At 36.6% G+C, this 21,050-nt stretch overlaps 1 protein-coding gene across 1 annotated transcript; it reads right to left on the reverse strand.

The window, feature by feature from the left end:
* Positions 1-239: 239 nt before the first annotated feature.
* On the reverse strand, positions 240-15,907 carry LOC131927979 (structural maintenance of chromosomes protein 2-like). Its single transcript, XM_059283858.1, is given in 26 exon segments — positions 240-995; positions 1,415-1,562; positions 2,276-2,427; positions 2,571-2,696; positions 2,865-3,065; positions 3,170-3,364; positions 3,588-3,731; positions 3,833-4,026; positions 5,204-5,328; positions 5,812-5,947; positions 6,196-6,400; positions 6,878-7,024; positions 7,116-7,254; positions 7,449-7,567; positions 7,655-7,775; positions 8,087-8,141; positions 8,386-8,575; positions 8,663-8,812; positions 8,923-8,985; positions 9,183-9,260; positions 9,547-9,612; positions 9,614-9,685; positions 9,782-9,892; positions 9,983-10,144; positions 10,234-10,383; positions 15,654-15,907. Coding segments are annotated over 26 exon segments (3,609 nt in total). The 5' UTR covers positions 15,822-15,907; the 3' UTR covers positions 240-803.
* Between the last annotated feature and the right edge of the window lie 5,143 nt (positions 15,908-21,050).

Below are 21,050 nucleotides of genomic sequence, written 5' to 3' on the forward strand. Positions count from 1 at the left end.
TGTAAAGATCTGAGACACATCTACCAGGTGTAAAGATGTTTAAAACCACCAGTTGGTGTAAATGGTGACTAGAAAGACACCCAATGGAAAACCGCATAAAAAAAGTGCTCAAGAGAATTAGTTATCTTAAATCGAGCATATCATTTTAGTGTGTATTAAGGACTAACCTTTTCTTGTTAACTCTAATCTTATTATAATGAAAGATGACAACAAAACCAGCTCAAAATATCATGGCTATTTATTGAGACTACAGTTAAAAACAACAAAGAGTTGAAGCAAGCATTGAATGTACAAGGTGACAGAAAGTGGTAGAAAGTTAGAAAAGATGACTTTTGATGGATGAACACTGATGGTACTTACAATGGAAATGTCAAACAAAACTGTACATAAAATAAAACCTATGGACAGCATTAAAAATGAGGATATATATTTAACAAAGATAAAAATTAATTTTTAAGTTGTGTTGTATTTAAAAAAAAACATCCTGATGAGAATCTGTTGATGAATTCTACTTTTAAGCATAAAAATCTGGTGAAAAAACTTCATAGTGTAAATATAACACTATTAACATCACATATGGTCCAACTCTCAGTGCAGCAGTTAATCTTGTTAAAAATCATTGTTTTTTCAATATTTACATGATCTAGTTAAAAAACAATCCTGGTAAAATAGATTATATACACATAAAAGCCAATCTCAACAATGCATGAATAAAAAAAGAAATAAATACATTCTTGTACACTTTTTGTAAATAATGGTTGGAGAAGGCAGCAGTACATTTGTTACGTTAACAGCAGTTTTTTTTATTTCTTCAACCTTTTCCTTTGTTGGTTAGAAATATCATTCTCCTTGTCAATACTTGAGGTAGAGCTGAGAGATTTATGATTCTGTAGCTGAACATGCCTCGTTACCATGGAAACCCCATCCAAAAATTTGGTGCGGAAAAGAACATTGGCGTTGTTGAACATTCCATCTTTGAGTGAGACCACAATGAACTAGAAAGTTGGACAAGATATGGATTAGGTAGACAAAATATTTTGTTGAGATTCAGGCTTTTAGTTGAGCTCACATGTTAACAATTATAGACAAAAGGTTAGATATTTGTATCACAATTTCTTTGGTCGAGAGCCATTCATGAGTTGGTAAATTCTTTTGCTCTACCACCACTGTTCAAATACCCATTTCAAACCTTATGGTCCATGGGTGAAGTAGAGTTTACCTGTTTCAGTGATGTTGGTATATGAAAGGAAGTACTATGCCCAGTGACATTTTACTGACACAAACCCAAAATTGGAACTAGAGACTTTCAGATTAGCAGCCATATGCTTTACCATCTGACCATCCCATACCAGCCAGTATCAACCAACCAAAAAGTTACCTGTGAATGCTTGCTATCAACCAACCAAAAAGTTACCTGTGAATGCTTGAAGTGTGACTTGATCATCTGTCCAATGTTCTGTGTGTGGGAGAGATCTAAAGCAGCGTCTACTTCATCCAGGATGTAGATTGGAGCAGGTTTAAACAACAGCATGGCCAGAATCAAAGAGAGGGCCACCAGGGATCTGAAGAGTTGCACAAAGGACTCAGTTATTGCCAGATAAAGTTAGGGGGACAAGAGTTGAACAAAGGACTCAGTTATTGCCAGATAAAGTTAGGGGGACAAGAGTTGAACAAAGGTCTCAGTTATTGCCAGATAAAGTTAGGGGGACAAGAGTTGAACAAAGGACTCAGTTATTGCCAGATAAAGTTAGGGGGACAAGAGTTGAACAAAGGACTCAGTTATTGCCAGATAAAGTTAGGGGGACAAGAGTTGAACAAAGGGCTCAGTTATTGCCAGATAAAGTTAGGGGGACAAGAGTTGAACAAAGGGCTCAGTTATTGCAAGATAAAGTTAGGGGGACAAGAGTTGAACAAAGGACTCAGTTATTGCCAGATAAAGTTAGGGGGACAAGAGTTGAACAAAGGACTCAGTTATTGCCAGATAAAGTTAGGGGGACAAGAGTTGAACAAAGGTCTCTGTGAAGAAATGTTTAAGAATTGTAACTGCTTATAACATTTCCTTGAGAAAAAACTACACACCAGACTTATGGTTAAGCTGCTAGATGAGGAGGAACTTTGTGTCACCCTTTAAGTAGATTGGCAGGGGACAACATGTAATGATAGAAGTGGTGGGATACAATTTTTTTTACTGAAGTTACATGGTCTCATTTAGAGCCAAATTCTTGTAAGGAACTGATACAATTACAATCAACACAGCAATCTACAGAAATCTCACCTTTGACCTCCACTTAGTTCACCTAAAGATTCTTTCCACACAGCCCCAAATCCAACCTTGACCTCTAACCCATCAAGCACAGTTTGACCTTCAGGTGGACATAGCTTGGCTTGAGTACCAGGCAGGAGGGTTGAGAAGATGGAACCAAAGTCCTAGAAAATACACAGTTCAGATGAATTTAGTGCAAAAAAAAAAATGTTTAAAAATAGACTGGTGATAAAAACACTGACACAAGAAACAAGCTCTGAGTAGTATTGATTTTTAAGTTAAGCATGTTAACAACTTGAAAACATACCTTATTGACTTGTTCCCATGCCTTAATTAATGCAGCTTTCTTCTTCTTGTCTAACTCTTCTATTACAGAGGCTATCTTTGCCTTGTCATTCAGCACAACTTTCCTTTTCTTCATTAAATCTGCATACTGAAACAGCCAATAACAAAAACCATATCAAATTCAAGAATTAACTGATAAAAAGGAAACTAATTTGTTGTACACAAAAAGTCTGTCATTCAGCCTCTAGACATATCAGCCTTGTATCTGAGGTTTGATGACATGAGCTGTATTGCGACTGAGAACAAATCTACTCACCTGCTCATCAGCATGCCCCAGTAGGTTCATGGCTCTAACATTGACACTTTTAGAGAGCTTGTTCTTGGTTTCTGTTAATTTCTGGATCCTTTTTTCAGCCTCTTTTGGATCTTGAGCAGCAAAATCATAGACCATGTTTGGTTGGCCAAAAAACTTTCTCTCATCCACGATCCAATCGTATTTTTCTAACAGTGTCTCTACCTAATCATTAACAATGGAAGAGGCCAACAATAATTTAAAAAATTTAAAACATGAACTCAAGAAATGGTGTTTATAAGTTTAAGTAACTTAAGAATGCAACGTACATATTTGCTGGCATCTTTAGAATCTTTTTGAAACTTTGTGATTTTGTGCTCTAGCTCCTGAATCTTCAGCCCACATTCATTACTCTCTTTGTTTAAGTCCTTTTTCTCTGCTTCCTTTTGAGCAATGTCTTTGTTGTACAACTTGAGAGTTTCCTTGTGTTTATTGAGGGCATCCTGAGCTTGTTGAACCTCAACCTAAAATTGGTGATAACATCACATTGATCCTCAGACATTTTAATACATTTAAGTGACTTAATGTGATATTGAATACTGCAAGAAAAAGTTTTACAAAACAGAAATAAAATTGGTCACTAAAATTGAAAAGTTACAGTGATTGCATTTTGAATGTCAATGAAGAAGGAAAAAAAAAAAGAATCATTTATAAGCTAAAACAAACAAAAACTTGTATTTGTATTACCATAGCAGCTTCCCTCTCAGTTTCTATCTCCTTTAGATGCTCACCAATGGCTACAATAGAGTCAGCTATTTGCTTTATCTGCTCCTCATATGACTGCATTTCTTTCTGGAGACTTTCAATTTCAAGTTTGATGTTCTCATTTTCCTAGAAGTGAGCAAGTTTTAGTAACAAGCAAAAAATTGTTTATCAACAACACTGAACCTATGAGTAAATCATACCCCCCCCCCCCATACAGCTGGACCTACCTGTAGATCATCCTTAGCCTTGGCCGCTGCCTTCTCCATCAATTTCTTGCAGTCTGTGACTCGCTTGTCTGCTTCTTTCAGCTCCTCCTCCCTGACAGCCGAGGCGTTCTTTAGTTTATCCTCCAAGTCCCTGACCTTCTGGTGAGCCTTCTTTTGAATTTCTTCGGCTTCTTTCAGGATTTTGTTTTGTTCATCTGTTTGATGAGTTCATGATAAAATAAGCTGCACAATGCAATCATTTTAATTTGTGCCAAATAAACTTATGGTTTATAGTGTTTTTCTAAACTTAATCACCAGAGCTAAGATGTAACCACATTTTCCACTTACTGACTATCACATACAACTAAGTTGAACTATTCGTCTTAAACTTTACTTGTCTACCAACCCATTGACCCAAGTGAAACCATCCCACGGACTAACTAAAGCTTTACTTGCCTATCATCCCACTAACTGAAGCTTTACTTGGCTACCATCCCACTGACCCAACTGTAACTTTACCTGCCTACTGACCCAAGTGAAACTTTACCTGCCTACCAGCCCACTGACCCAAGTGAAACTTTACTTGCCTACCATCCCACTGACCCAACTGTAGCTTTACTTGCCTACTGACCCAAGTGAAACTTTACCTGCCTACCAGCCCACTGACCCAACTGTAACTTTACCTGTCTACCATCCCACTGACCCAAGTGAAACTTTACCTGCCTACCAGCCCACTGAACCAACTGAAACTTTACCTGCCTACCATCCCACTGACTCAACTGTAACTTTACCTGCCTACTATCCCACTGACCCAAGTGAAACTTTACCTGCCTACCATCCCACTGTCCCAAGTGAAACTTTACCTGCCTACCAGCCCACTGACCCAACTTACCAACTAAAACTTTACCTGCCTACCATCCCACTGACCCAAGTGAAACTTTATCTGCCTACCAGCCCACTGACCCAACTTACCAACTAAAACTTTACCTGCCTACCAGCCCACTGACCCAAGTAAAACTTTACCTGCCTACCATCCCACTGACCCAAGTGAAACTTTACCTGCCCACCATCCCACTGACCCAAGTGAAACTTTACCTGCCTACCATCCCACTGTCCCAAGTGAAACTTTACCTGCCTACCAGCCCACTGACCCAACTTACCAACTAAAACTTTACCTGCCTACCATCCCACTGACCCAAGTAAAACTTTACCTGCCTACCATCCCACTGACCCAAGTGAAACTTTACCTGCCCACCATCCCACTGACCCAAGTGAAACTTTACCTGCCTACCATCCCACTGACCCAACTTACCAACTAAAACTTTACCTGCCCACCATCCCACTGACCCAAGTGAAACTTTACCTGCCTACCAGCCCACTGACCCAACTTACCAACTGAAGCTTTAAGGGCGTTGACCTCCTCCAGTTGCTGGTGATGACTGCTCTGTTCCAGCCGTGTCCTCAGCTGTTCCACCTCCAGCACCTTCAGGTCATACTGCTGTTTGGCTTCAGTGTACCTAAAGGAAGATAACATCTAGCCATTGGCACATAATGGAGCTAACAGTACAGAACTGAAAGAGGATGTAGCTAGCATAGCAGATTAGCAACTTCATTATACTTTTGTCATTATATTTATCAGCCAGTTTAATTTAATATTCAAAAGACTTGTTTAAGTCAAATGTGTAAACATAAACATGTTTGGAATTGAGTGGTGCACATCACTACTGATAAACATAATAAATATATTATAATATAAAAACCTTACTCTCTTACATTTTTTACTATCATTGGAAAAATAAACATTGGAAAAATAAACTTTGGAAATAAACTTTGGCAACTAGTTCCTGCTCCAGTTTGTATAGCCTCTGGGACTAAAGTTTCAACACAACTGACACAAGAAACTTACTTGACAGCAACCTTCTTCAAGGCCACTAGTTCCTGTTCCAGTTTGTATAGCCTCTGGGACTAAAGTTTCAACACAACTGACACAAGAAACTTACTTGACAGCAACCTTCTTCAAGGCCACTAGTTCCTGCTCCAGTTTGTATAGCCTCTGGGACTTGACAGCAAACTCTCCCTCCGCCTGACGCAGCTCACTCAACATGGCTAAAACTGACGCGGATTTTGCACGAGCACCTAAAACAGGTTTTACAAGCCATTTACTTCCATGTAGTTAAAAACTAGGCAGGGAGTACATTCTTTATGGACTATTAATAGAACAGTGTTAAGACCAGAGAAGGTGCAGCACATAAAAAATATCAAGGGAATAAAATTAATTATAATTAACAGTTTAAAAGCTACAAGTGCGTGTAACACAATAAGCAATTAAGTTCGTGTCAAACAACAAATTTCGTGTAAAGCCAAGTTTGTGTAAAATAAATTACCTCCAGAAAGTGTACCAGCAGGATCTACAGTATCTCCTTCAATGGTGACACACTTTTTCATGATCTTAGGGTCATATGCTACTCTACTGGCACTATCCATATCAGCGCAGACAAACACAGACCCAAAAGCAAACTCCATGATAGACTGGTACTTCTTATCATAAGATATAAGGCTCAAAGCTGTCTTTACCTTATCCTTACCAACCTATATACATTTATAGAAAGGGACACAACCTGTTTAATATTTTAAGGATAAGGGACACAACCTGTTCAACATTTTAACAATGATAATTTTAATAAGTGGTTAATCTGTCAAAAAATTAATATACAAGCTTAGGCTTAGTAAGAAATATTTTGAAATTCAAAACCACTAATTGAAACTTCAGACTTGTAACCTTAGCAATATATCATACGGTTATTAAATGTATGGTAAGGGATTTATTTCATTTAATTGTAATTTCTTAGAGACTAACACTAAATAATGCAGTGTGATTGCAGGAAAGAGTGCTCAAGAAAGATTATAAGTGCACCATTTAAAGTTGAGAGAACAGACAAGCAGTATACATTTAAATTACATCAACAAAATTTGACAAATTGCTTTTCAGCTGCAGTCCACAAACCAATTGTTCAACAACTTAATAAAAAACAAATGATGAATACTATTGGACTAGCACGAACTTACCAAAGCCTCAGCTCTTTTCAGTGTGGCGTCATCTATAGATCTGCTGGTGATTTTGTTGATTGGAAGAATTGTGCAGCGTCTCTTGAGTTCTCCAAACTTGAGCAGCTTTTTACCCGTTAGCTCATTGTCCACAACAACATTATATAACTGAAAATAAAATCATCCACACAAAATCAAGACTTGTCATTATCTTGGCCCTTGCTCAAATCTAGACATGTATCAGGACAAAGATCAGTACCTTAGCTCCTGCTGTAACCTCCAAAGCTGTGGAGTAAAGATTGTCCTTGACACCAAAGAGTTTACACACCAGGCCAGATACTTTGCTCCGATCAAAATTTTTTTCAGGGTCTTTGTAATCAAATCTCAAGTGAGGATACCTGGACTCAGAGAAAAGTGTCATCCATTTAATCCATACACCAGTTACTTCATGCTTGTATCTTGTAATTAACTGTTGTCTTTATAAAAATAACTTGATGTAACTATATCTTGTAAAATAACAATGCAAAGTAAAACTGTAGATGAGTATTTGACAAGTTAGAAGGATGACAATGCTAAAAAAATTGGCTCTAACCTGGCCTCAAGGATAGATATCTTATCCTTCAGCTGATCAACCTCTCCTACCAGTGTTGATTTTTCTGCTGACATATTTGCTTCAGATCCTTCATCATAGCCACATTTTTTCATATCATCCTGACATTCACAAAATCTTTTGTTATTAATCATCAATAACAACATAAGCTAAAGAAACTTTCAGCAGAAAACTTTAAAAGTTCTGACCTCAAGCTTTGTAAGATTCTTTTTGACAGCCTCATAAGTTGATTGGTTCTTTTTATAATCCAGATCTGTTTTCTTAAGTTCTTTCTCCTTGGTCTGAATCTCTTCTTGAGCATGCTTTAACCTTATAAGTAGAAAAAAAAAAAAGCTTTGAATTAGAAAAATACTTAAAATAATTATTAGTGAGACGCCAGTTGCATACATGCCTAGTAGTACAACAGATTACATGTTGTGTAATAAACACATGTAAATATTGGATAATAAAATTAAAACTATAAAAATTGCCACATTAAGATAAAACACCATAAAATACTAAATCTCATTTGATAAAAATCTAATGTCCTAACTCCTTTAATTACTAGACTCGGGCCATAGCTATTTTGATTGTACAGGTCATATATCCTAGCTTCTTTGATTACAGAAGTCATGTCTTACCTCATCTGAGCTTGCCTGGTGTCAGCCACAGCTTTACTAATGTCACTTCTGGCAGCTGTAGTGGAGAAAAATAAATGTATCAAGTGGGGAAAAAAGATCATAAGTGTAATTCTTTAAATAATCACTAGAAGATTTTGCCAGAAAGAGCTTAATATAGGCTCTAGCAGAAGTACACATCAACATCGGTTACAAAACTTGGGAAATACTAGTTAAAATCCTGAAGTAGACACACCTACCAAAAATCCAAATTAATTATTGCACAAAAATTACTGAAGCTACTAAGAATTAAAACAACTCACTTAACAGCTGATCATTAAGGGAAGCTGCACCTCCATCATCATTTGAAGACAACCCAGCACTAACTGCCTGAAAATGCTTTTTGGCAGCCTCGTATTCATTTTCAGCATTAATTTTCTCAGTTCTCATCTTCTCCACATTGGCAGCAATTTTCTGCAAGTCCTTTTCCCTACTAGCTATTGATGCCTTGTTCTGCAAAATAAAATGAAAAATATTTTAACAAAGGTATTATTTATTCCAACATGTTTATTTTCTGTTTGTTGTAAATAATGAACTCACGTCTGCAATATTTTTAGATATTTCTTTCTGCCTTTTCTGTTCTGATTTTAGAGCTTCTTTTTTTGCATTAATGGCTCCCTCAACTTTGACCTGTAAAGATTTCTTCTCCCCAAGCTCAGCCTCAAGTTTTCCCACTACATTGCCTGATTCCTTTGGGTTAGAAGAGAAAAGGAATTCAAATAAATACAGCAAATTAGCCATAAAAAACCTAAACAATTAGAATTGTATTCAAAAAGCCATAAATTCTCAGCAACAATTACCTTGTTTCTCTTCTTCTCTAATTCTTCTATCGCTACATCTATTTCAGATATGCTGGTCTTGATCTGAAATATAAAAAATGTCACGACTATGGGCTTTCTCTCAATGGGTTATTAAAACATTGTTTTTTACAATTGCTTACACAGGCATAATTTTATAAATGGTAAAGCATGTTATCACTACTAAGGTTAAAACATTCCCAGTATTAACCAATGACTAATTTAAACTCTTTTATATGGAAGAAAAATAAATTTAAAAATACCTCTTCGATTCTGCCATTAGTCTTTGTTATAGAATCCTGCATCTCTACTAATTCAGAAGCAGATTTCTTTTTCTTTTCCTGTATAAAAAGTTAGGAAAAACCTTTAGATTAAGAATAAATCATACATTTCATTTTCATTGTGTATCAGTAAAACATTATAACACAGATGGTTATAGAACTACATTCCACTTCATGTTGAAACTATACTGACAGCAAAATATGTCATTACAGGAGAACTTATAAAAACATCAGCATCAGTAACCATCTGCGTTATTTATTTTAAGCTGGCCTACATTATTTTAAATTAAATTTTCATAGTAAAGATTTGAGAAAAATAATTTGAAAAACAAAAATTTCAACTTACTTCAGCACTGACAAATTGATAAGCTATATAGAGTTTGTTGAGATGCTCAAGTTCTCGAATAATTTTTTTGATATTCAAGATAAGATGATCTCTCTTCACGAAGCTTAGTAAGAGTTGGAGTAATGTCCTCATTCAGAACCTGTACTCAAATACAATAGGAATATTTTAAAATAATCATTAAAAAAAAATTGTCTTTATGATATGCTAATTAATCTAATTGTCATACAAAACATACATTGTCAATTTCTCTAAGTTTTGCATCTTTCTTTTCTATTGTCCTTTGTGCTGCCTCTTTTTTTGTTTCATATAACCTTGTACCAGCAGCTTCTTCTATCATTGAAAGAATCTGAAGGAAAAAAAAACAATTCAAAAAATAAATTCACACAAACCATGCATACTATAAATTTAATTCATCCTAAGACATAATGAATCTAACCTCAGGTGGTTTCATGTTCAAGACTTTGGTAATACGCCCTTGCATGATGAGAAAGTGAGGGTTGTTTACATTCAGCTGCACAGAGCGGAAAAGATCCTGCACTCTCATGTTGTTGGCATTGCTTCCATTGATCAGGTATTTATTCCGACCACCAATAACAACCTAGGATATCAAAACAGGTATTATTTAAAACATTTAGGGTGGTAATTAGGAAGTAGAAAAGAATAAATTAAACACTGAAGTCAGCTGACCTGTCTAGTGACTGTGATTTCATCGTACTGTTCATAGCCAAGAGGTGTTTGATTCTTATCTTGATTGTCAAAGGTGATGCTGACTGTAGCTTTAGTCACACCTGCCTGGCCACTCTTGTACACCAAGTCTTGAAGACTTCCTGCTCTCACCTGGACACATTTTTCATATGTTAGATATAAATATAAAACATTCACTCTATAGGCCTAATAAAACACTTCATTATTAATAATGAAGCTCCTCTTGTTATTTCAATGGTTACACAATGAATTTGAACGTGTGAGTCACGTGAGTAGTCACTTCGAAAACTTGAAACTGTTAAAACTAACTTAAAACACACACGCATGTCATTTCACATAATCGTTTTTGCCTTGTGTTAGTTTTTCAATATGCAAAAGCTCTTTTATTTAATTAAGTAAAAACGTAAGTAAAGAGTAGGGTAATCCCTTAGTTTATCGTCGGAAATTATCGGGTAATGTTTGTTGAGTCTCTGTAACTAGAGTTACGGTAAACCATGGTTAATTTGACCATTGAAATATAAATAAATTGAAAGTCGATTGTAGTAAATTAATGTTTTAATTTTTTAAGTTTAATCGACAAAAGGAAACAAGAATAAATATAATAGTAGATTTAAATTAGTAGATCTAAAAATACAAAAAAACATATATTAATATATATAAATAATGAAGTCAAATGTAATAATTTAATGTTTTTGGCTTACAGCGGATTTGCGACCATTAATTAATTAGATCTAGATCTAGCTAGATATCTAGCTGCTAGGCCAAGTAAAAAAATCTAGATTACGAAAATAGTAAAAATGATTATAAAATGTAAAAATGATTACAAAAATAAATCTATCTAAATTTTAAACACTCTGTATAAAAATAAAAGATGACACCAAATAATAGTCTGGCGCATTGCTTAGATGGCAGGATTGACCTCTGACCCTGAAACGTCACGCATCGTTTTCTGACGGTTTTTCCGTTTATTTTAGGGGTCCCATCCACGACAAATGAAAAAACTGTTTATATCGCAAATTCTCATCATTATTTTAATGCAAATTGCTAATAAAATGGATAATATGCCTTAGAATGCCAGAAAAAATCGCAAGATTCGTGGTTGTAAATAATGAGAGGATTTCTAGTGGAGCACTCTCCGTAAAAACTGAACCGCCGCCAAAAACGACCGACTAACGGGGAAAACGGCTCGACTAACTGTACATTAATATATAATTGATATATTTATCATGTATATTTACAGTATTTTTGATTACTTTTTCTTAAATCTTCCTCGAGGATGAGGTACCCACGCTGACATTTCTATCCGCTATTTTAAGTATCATGACGTCATTGTTACGCTAGTTGCCAGACTGAAACAACTAGTTTTTGTTTTTTACGGAATGAACTGTTAAGTCTAGTATTTTAATTATAAATCAATTGTAGCATGTGTGGAAAAAGTAAAATTATAGACATTATTATTGTATTAGTAATTTTATTAGTATATTGATTTTTTCTTTACTGTGGGCCGACCGTTGCTGCATTCGTGACCGGTGGTTGACCTCGTCAACGCCGCGTGGCCTATTCGTTTATATAATCAGTGTTGCTCGTTCAGTGGCCTTTTTCAGAGCTAGGCCTAATTACGGGCGATTTTTAGACTTAATTGATTGGCCGTTAGCCTTTTTCATTGCTGCGTATTGTAAAAAATGCTCGTTCAGCGGCCTTTTTTTTTGGCCTAAATAATCTGTTTACGGGCATTTTAAGCGTTTATTTATTTATTTTTTTAGGCTAGACGTAGATCTAGTTTAAAAAATATTTTTTTATACAGCTGGCTGTCTAGCATGCCTGATATCCGAACTTAAAAAAAAAATGACCGAACTAAAAAAAATGACCAGAAGTAGGGAAGTAGGTCTCTTTTTCAATTTGCTTGAAGAAGGGGGGGGGGAGAGAGAGAAGTGAAGACACCGACCATCTCGTGTACGCGTGTTCATTCTATGACGTGTACTGTAGGCCTGCTGAAGTCACGGTGACCCGCGACCGTGGTGGGATTTTTCATCCACAGGATAGTAAACATAAGCAAGCAAACACGCGAGTGACGATGTTTGGAGATTTTATTTTTAAAAAAATCACATACGTCATATTTTCAAGATGAAAAAAATGTAATGTAAAAAAAAAAGACACTAATACCATGTATGAACCTCAGCTGCCACACTGTTGACTCAATATAATGTGATTGAGTGTAAAATGTATTTGCATTTATAAACTATCTTAACTATTACTATCATATTATTTTATGCATATTTATTATTTAAAATTAGAATTTGAAATAAAAATAGTTATTATGGTCGTTTGATTTATGTAGGTGTTCATTATTTCTTAAAATGGTATGAATAAAATGTAGAGTAGAATTTAATAAATAATAAAATAACTAGATCTAAGTTTTATTATCAACCAGTTGCTTTTTGTTATTTTCTGGTGAGTAAATTACCTAAGCTGACGCAATTACCATGGCAGGAATTAAAAGCTCGTGCACACAAGTTCACGGCGTCATGTTATGCCGGTCCAGGAGCAAGATTCTTGTTTTGTCATTCATTTTCCATTCTAGATCTAGCTAAATTTTCAAATTCTCTTTTTTCTCGTCAACCGAATAAGCTAGATATTTAAATGTGGTGTCAAATGTTCTCTTAAGGGGTAAGGAACTTAATGGTGTATTTGAAATAACAGAATATTTTATTTTAAAAAATCCATGGATAATATTTAGAATCGACCCTTTGAATCCCGGTCAGAACGTCCCCCCGTCGTGGCCTCAACCAACCGGCGGGCTTGTTGCATTGAGTTAAATATAAACTCAAAACAATAATATAAACAATCTCCTTTCGGTCGGTCAGGCTACATACCACGCACGCACAGTGTTGTGTGTCGTGCCTTAACCAAAATAAACTATCTCCCTTCATTATCATTAGACTTAATTAATTAATTAATTTGCTAATTATAAAATTATGTATGATGCTATAGAAGTAGGTAAGTATTATTTTTTTTACTATGTATTTATTTTGTATTTGTACTATTAAATAAAGAACATCGTTGTTTCAATACCACCCTCTCCCCTTCTTGAACTCAAAGTTAAACTTTTAACCCCGCTTGTAAAGACTAGCGGTATGCTGCAAGGCGGCGGGTGGGTAGGGTATATACTGTACTCATTGAAAAAAAAACAATCCACCGTGGTGCGTGTTATTGGCCTTGGGTGACCGTTGTTGGCGCTTGCTGTGAGGGGGAGAGAGGTGTGTGTTATACTCGGTGAAAAAAAAATGCACCGTGGTATTGGCCTATGATGACGTCGGCGCAAGCGGGAAGGGGTGGGGGGAGACGTTTTTTTTTTAAACCAAGAACTAGGCGTTTCAAGGCAGTAATGAAAATCAAGGACTGGTATAGCCATGATGTCGAATTTAACGAGTGATGCTTGCTGGATCTATCATACGATTGCTTGGCGATGGGAGTCTCGTCAAGCTCAGTTTACATTATTAACACTAAACTATTGGGATGCTGTCATGCACAAAGTAACAGCTACCGAAGGTAGCACTTAAAACATCGAGTGCATCCCGCTCATTATAAATCTTTGAAATACAAGTTATGGATAGTCCAATAGGCAATAACTACTAATACTTGAAGGACTGCCAGAATATATGCATTGTATTATAAAATTCATCCTTACGATATAACTAAAATGTGCATCCAAATATGTTTAGGCTAATGGGATCTGCATTTAAATAAACAAAGTCAAATACCTACCCCATTCAGTAGAAATATTAGGCTACTTTTGCATGGTAGCACAACGACATTTTTTAGATTTTGTAATGAGTAGCCTGGTCGTGCATCAAACTAGAATAAAGTGTTGTACTCAATAGCAATGACAATAAAGAAATGCCGGCTTCAAATTCCGGCTTCCCCGTATTCTTCGACTAGAAATATAGCTCCGTCGTTTAAATGACATCACCCCTCCACCCTTAGCCTAGTTGAATATAAAGTTACTCTTTCAACCCCGCTAGGATGCGTGAACTACTGATGACCTAACTATTGAAAAAAAAATATTCTGGTGTTAAATTCCCCTCCCCTACTCCCAGCATTTAACTTTGGGGCCATACACAGCATCAGGAAGGTCTAGGTCGGTGTTTTATCTCGTGCAAGTTTACTCACAACACGACTACACACTACGGTTGTGTCCAGGATTAAAGCTGCGACACTTACTTAGAGTGGGATTTATTTGTTAGATCATTGTGCTTCAAATTCTGTTTCATTTTAGGATTATAGTGATAGAATGTTGGAATTCAGTTAGTTTTTTAATTAATATATTGATCTAAATGTCGTGTACCGTCAGAAACTAAATTGGTTGACAAGGCACATGTGTAGGCTAAAGAATGACCTCTAGATCGAGCCAAAGATGGCTGGTTGACATACTGTGGTTTTCAAATTTCATGGTTATGCTTTTCTAACGGATTTTATTTTGTGCTTTCTTTGGGATTATTTTGTGTGATGTGAATATTCAAAAGTAATTTGTAAGTAGTATGCTTTTCACATTCAACAAATTTAACAGTTTGCGGTCGATCTGCGGCCGGGCTGATTAATTTACACTTAGCGAAACTACACACTACACGGCGCCCTAAGGCCGTTGTTTCAGCATGCCCTACTAGTCAATTACAGACAACTATAGAGCCAATGCATCGATTTTTATTAATAATCTTCAAAAGACATTCCTCTAGGGTCGTTATTTTCACGAAATTGTTGCTTTCCAATTTGTTGTCAAGAAACTGGTATTTAGTTCACGAGAGCATACGAAAACCACTCATGCGTGACCGAAATCGTCGATCGGGTGCCTTCACATGGTTTGACACGTGCTGACATGGGCCTTTGTTTACATCGAAACATAGCTCAAAACGGCCCTTTTTTGAATAAATTCTTCGAAAAAATGGCTATGTCCATTTCTAAAAAGTGTCATTTTCGGGCCCATTTTAAAAAACGTAAAAAAATCCGAACTACACGTAGAAAAAATGGCTTTTTCGGCCCTTTTTAGCTCCAAAAGCGCCGTGTTTACGGGTCGCGTGACGTCAGCCGCCAACCAAAACGCGTTGAAAGCGCGCGTTTGATTGGTTGGCGGCGGATACTATGAAATATCAAGGGTTTTCTCTAAATTTTTACCAAATCCATAATTCAACCTACCAAATAAAGTATGGTTTACAGTACTTCTGGTGAATTCTGGAAGTGTGTGACAGACTTTGGCATTGTTTTACTGTTTTTTACTGCTAGATCTATATGATTCCGGAATAATAATCGACGCTAAACTAAGGGATTACCAAGAGTAGATTAGGTAGATCTAAAAATGAGTAGACTCTAGTCGAAAGGTTTTGTTTTGAAGAAATAAAAAAAAACACCTGCGACAAATTTGAAATTCCCAGAAGGAAGCAAATAGAATCAAGTATATTTGACTTTCCACTTCCATTTAAACCAGTTATTGCATTAAAAAGTGGATCAAATCCATTAATTTCTGTTCTCTGTGCATACGACTTAAAGCCATCGATAACAATTGATTTAATGTGCATCTTTATTGTGATTAATGCATTGACAGTTGTTGGCTTAGAAAGTTTTACACTTGAAAAAGGCGCTTTGTTGTAAACTTCCGGTTTCCTTTAAGGTCACCCTAAAACCTAAAAATTGAATAAATAGTTGAAAGTATGACATATTTTAAATTAATGATTTTGAGCTTACGTTAAAAAAAACCAGCAGAAAACTTCGAATGAGAAATAATTAGATTTATTAGATATTCCGTCAAATTTGAGCAAATATGTTCAACATTATATTCACTGATAAATTTCGATAACAATTTGTAATTAGTACTAATTAGGCCTAACAAAAATAAAACAATTTATTTTTAAAAAATTAACCTAACAAGTAGCTAAAATTCAGTTTAAAAATACGATATTAAATACAAAAGTGTAACAGCACACTTTGTTAACCTCCTCTTCGTCACACATCGTTACTTCACTCTGTTGCTAATGTAGGAGTGAGTCGTCGTTTATGGATAAAGGCGATTAGAAGCAGAGGCGTAGCGACCTATTCCGGCGACTGAGGCAAACTTTCAATTTTGCACCCCCCCCCCTCTCAATTTAAATATCGTTTATCAAGCTGGTAACCCCGCCCTTTCCCCCTCCTTTTACTTTGGAAAGGTTGGGTTCGGATTTTACCAATCACTATCAGGTTACTGTTTGTGTGTGTGTGTGTGTAGAAATCAGTTATAACAGTATGCAAAGTCAAGTAGTTGTCTGTTCTTAATTTAGAATGTGTATAATTCAGTGATGCAGCTAAGAATGAGTTTTAATTTTTTCTACACCCCTCCCCCCCACCAGGGGCGGCCCTCCCTTAGCTACGGGTCTGATTAGAAACTGGAAACCCCGATGATTTTAGAATTCGGACACTCTAGTATTCGAATATTTGTTTGACGAAGGGAGGGGTGGGGCTCAAAAAGAAAGTGTAACAACACACTTTTGCAGTGCAACTTTTTCTTTTTAATTTCGCAGTAAAACATGAATTGAAATGTTTAAAATTTAAAACTGTACAACAGTCTGTAGATCTAGATCTACCTAGATCTAGATCTAGCGGCTATTAAAAAATAATTATTTTTTTTGCTTGCGGGAATCGTCGATAGTTTGCTTAGGTTTATTTTATATCTAAAAAATAATGCTTTTCCGGTTTCATTTTCGTTTGTTTTTCTATCAAAAGTAAATAAGAGTGCATGGAGTGGTCGATTGACACTTTGTGATATAGATTCTAGATTCTAGAATATAGAGATCTCTAAATCCTATCCCTGCCTTATCAGAACGCGTCCCAGAGCTAGGTTAGCTGTAGATTTCAAGTACTAGGTAGGCAAAGAACCGAAGATCTTAATGTGAATCTATCGCGGTACGTATCGCCCGCGGCTAGATCTAGAATTCTAGATGAGTGCATGGAGTGGTCAATTGACACTTTGTGATATATATTCTAGAATATAGAGATCTCTAGATCCTATCCCTGCCCGAGCAGAACGCGTCCCAGGGCTAGGTTAGCTGTAGATTTTAAGTTAGTAGGCAAAGAACCGAAGATCTAATGTAATCTAAATCTATCGTTTTCACTTTTAGGTAATTATTAGGTAGGCTACGTAAAATCGCCCGCGGCTAGTAATGTTTAAATGTACGAAAAAATTACCTCATTGTCAAGGCTTTAAATTTAATAGAAGTATATTGTGATATATTTGTGTCAAATATTATAGAATAGGGCCTATAGATAAATGAATAGGGCCTAATATAAAAACCTAAATCAATGGCTAAATAATATATCAACGGTCGGTAATCTATCGTTTTGGGTACGTAAAATCGCCCGCGGCTATTAATGTACAAAAATGTTATTTCATTGTCAAGGCTTTAATAGAAGTATATTGTCTTATGTTTGTGTCAAATATTATAGATAACTGAATAATAAACCAAAATCAATGATTAATAATAGGCCTATATATATCAATATCGGCTGAGGCTTGATATGTGAAAGAAAGGTGACTCATTAAATAAATAAATGTTGGTAATAAGTTCACATTTAGAAACATTTTAAGGAGGATTTGTTTTAAAAGTTACAAAAGTTTTTCATCATCATCATCATTCCTTTGTGGCCCCTGGGGAGCAAAGGGCTGCAACCAAACATCTCCATCGGACTCGGTTTTGGGCTGCTCCCTTTATCTGTGCCCATGTAAGCCCAGCTGTTTTCGCCTCTTCTTCCAACCGTTCTTCTCCAAAGTTTTTCATACATGTTTTTAAATAAGTGTAAGCCTATTAGTTTATTTTATTAAAACTTTTCAGTATTTAATAAAGATAGCGATGTTTAATCAGATGTATCCAAGCTCTTTTACTGAAGCCATCTTTTTGAGGGCCCTAGTCCTAAAGTTTTTTTTGTTTTTAAATTGTGGTTATTAGCCCCAGCCGATTTTTACGTACCTCAGACGATAGATTACCTTTATTTTTAATTATTAGATCTAGAGATCTAGTTTTCAATATCAGGGCTGCCTACTTGTACGGTTTTGCCCGTAACTTTACGATTTTGACACCCAGGTTACGGAATTACGATTATGCTGCAAAATTACGGTTTTGATTTCAGTAGAGATCAAAATCGACTTTAGTGTAAAAAAAAATAATTCCTGGTGGTAACTTAACTTTATGTCCCCGGTCTGAGTTTTATATTTTAATTTAGCTAGTTATATTTCAGTGTGTTATCCGGTTCTAAGGTTCTCAGCCTCTTCCGTAACAATCCCCCTTCCCTTCCCGCTCATGTCATGGCTGGCGGCAGTCGTGTTTATATTGTGAACTATTGACCCCGCGAGTGGTCTGTGTTACCCCATGAGTCGGTGTTGTCCGTAGAGAAAAAAAAAGGGCGTGGCCTAAATCATTGAAAGTCTGGTCGCGGAGTCTGGCGAGACAGATCTATTTGCTGAGGCGGTATTACGGCTAAATGCCTAAATAGCGAGATATCGAGGCATTTTGTTTGAGATGTGCGAGAAGACAAGATTTTACTAAACAACTAGATCTAGGCTCACCTAGATCAATTACGGATCATATTTTTAAAATTGTTCTTTTCTTCTAGATATTACATTGATAAAATGTAGATTTTAAAAAAAATATTTAAGAAATATGCTAATTCTAAACATCGTCACCCGTCGGCCGCTTACGTTTTCTTGTTCGCGCGAGAAAAAATCCTGACACACACACAGTCGAGGGGTCACTGAGTTCACATTGGTTTAGGGTTAGATAACCGTAGTGTTGGCCTATTCATACGTCATAGTCATACTACTCATTGCAAGAACAATTCCTATTTGAAATTTTCCATTGTCGCCTTACATTCTGAATTTATCGGCGTTTTTTTAAAAAACTAATTATTAGTCCATAAAATAAAAAGTAGCACGAGTCGCCGACTGTCATCATTACGCTGATGAGCTTTACGATCTATAATAATAGCTTCGCTGTCTGTCTATCTATCTATCTATCTATCTATCTATCTATCTATCTATCTATCTATCTATCTATCTATCTATCTATCTATCTATCTATCTATCTATCTATCTATCTATCTATCTATCTATCTATCTATCTATCTATCTATCTATCTATCTATCTATCTATCTATCTATCTATCTATCAGATTATCTATCTATCTATCTATCTATCTATCTATCTATCTATCTATCTATCTATCTATCTATCTATCTAATCTATCTATCTATCTATCTATCTATCTATCTATCTATCTATCTATCTATCTATCTATCTATCTATCTATCTATCTATCTATCTATCTATCTCTATCTATCTATCTATCTATCTATCTATCTATCTATCTATCTATCTATCTATCTATCTATCTATCTATCTATCTATCTCATCTAGCTATCTGTCTGACAAGAACGCTCTAGAGAAATGACAAGCAATTTAAAAACATGCATAGTAATTCGAAAAACGAAGTATGACGTCGACACATTTAGCGCACAGAGTAGAAAATAATCTCAAACCCAGAGAGTGCACACAGTTATATGACGTCATTGATTATCGCGTAAACATTGAATACAAAGGAAATTTTGTCTAATCTAAATGGTTTGCGTGAAGAGTTTCTTGCATACAATTCTTCGGGTAGGGGCGAAGCCCCACCCCCCGCGTAAGAACGTCTGAGCCCCCCCCCCCCTCCCCAACTCAAAAGAAATTTCCTCATCGATACTCTATAATAAAAATTACCGCCTAATTAATGTGTCTAATCTAAAACGTGGTTTTTCTTGCAATGGGACGGTAGACCATGTTTTTTTTTTGGGGGGGGGGGGGGGGGGTGGAGGGGTGGGGGGGGGTGTGGGGGGTGGGTTGGTTTCAGTGTTTCTTTCAGACTTTTTCCTCCCCGGAGAGGGTGGGGGTACTTGAAATTTTCGGAGGCGGGGTAGAATTTTCTGGGAGGGGGGCGGACACTGGAAAAAGTATATAATTAATATTTCGTTGAATGGGACGGTAGACATGTTTTTTTTTGGGGGGGGGGGGGTGGGGGGGGGGCGGTGTGTGGGGGTGAGGGGTGGTGGGGTGGTGGTGTGGGGGGGGTGGTTGGTTTTAGTTTAGAGAAAAGAGACAGCACTATCAGCCTAGCGCCCGTTGTACCCTTCCTCAACGGGCCATTTATCTAGTCTATCTATAATAATAGTTTCGCTGTCTGTCTATCTATCTATCTGTCTGACAAGAACGCTCTAGAGGAAAGACAAGCAATTTAAAAACATGCATAGTAATTCGAAAAACGAAGTATGACGTCGACACATTTAGCGCACAGAGTAGAAAATAATCTCAACCCAGAGAGTGCACACAGTTATATGACGTCATTGATTATCGCGTAAACATTGAATACAAAGGAAATTTTGTCTAATCTAAATGGTTTGCGTGAAGAGTTTCTTGCATACAATTCTTCGGGTAGGGGCGAAGCCCCACCCCCCGCGTAAGAACGTCTGAGCCCCCCCCCCCCCCTCCCCAACTCAAAAGAAATTTCCTCATCGATACTCTATAATAAAATTACCGCCTAATTAATGTGTCTAATCTAAAACGTGGTTTTCTTGCAATGGGACGGTAGACATGTTTTTTTTTTGGGGGGGGGGGGGGGTGGAGGGGTGGGGGGGGGGGGTGTGTGGGGGGTGGGTTGGTTTCAGTGTTTCTTTCAGACTTTTTCCTCCCCGGAGAGGGGTGGGGGTACTTGAAATTTTCGGAGGCGGGGTAGAATTTTCTGGGAGGGGG

The sequence above is a fragment of the Physella acuta genome, unplaced genomic scaffold (assembly GCF_028476545.2).
Source record: "Physella acuta isolate Inbredline_101_S28 unplaced genomic scaffold, ASM2847654v3 ptg001452l, whole genome shotgun sequence".
Lineage (NCBI taxonomy): Eukaryota > Metazoa > Mollusca > Gastropoda > Physidae > Physella > Physella acuta.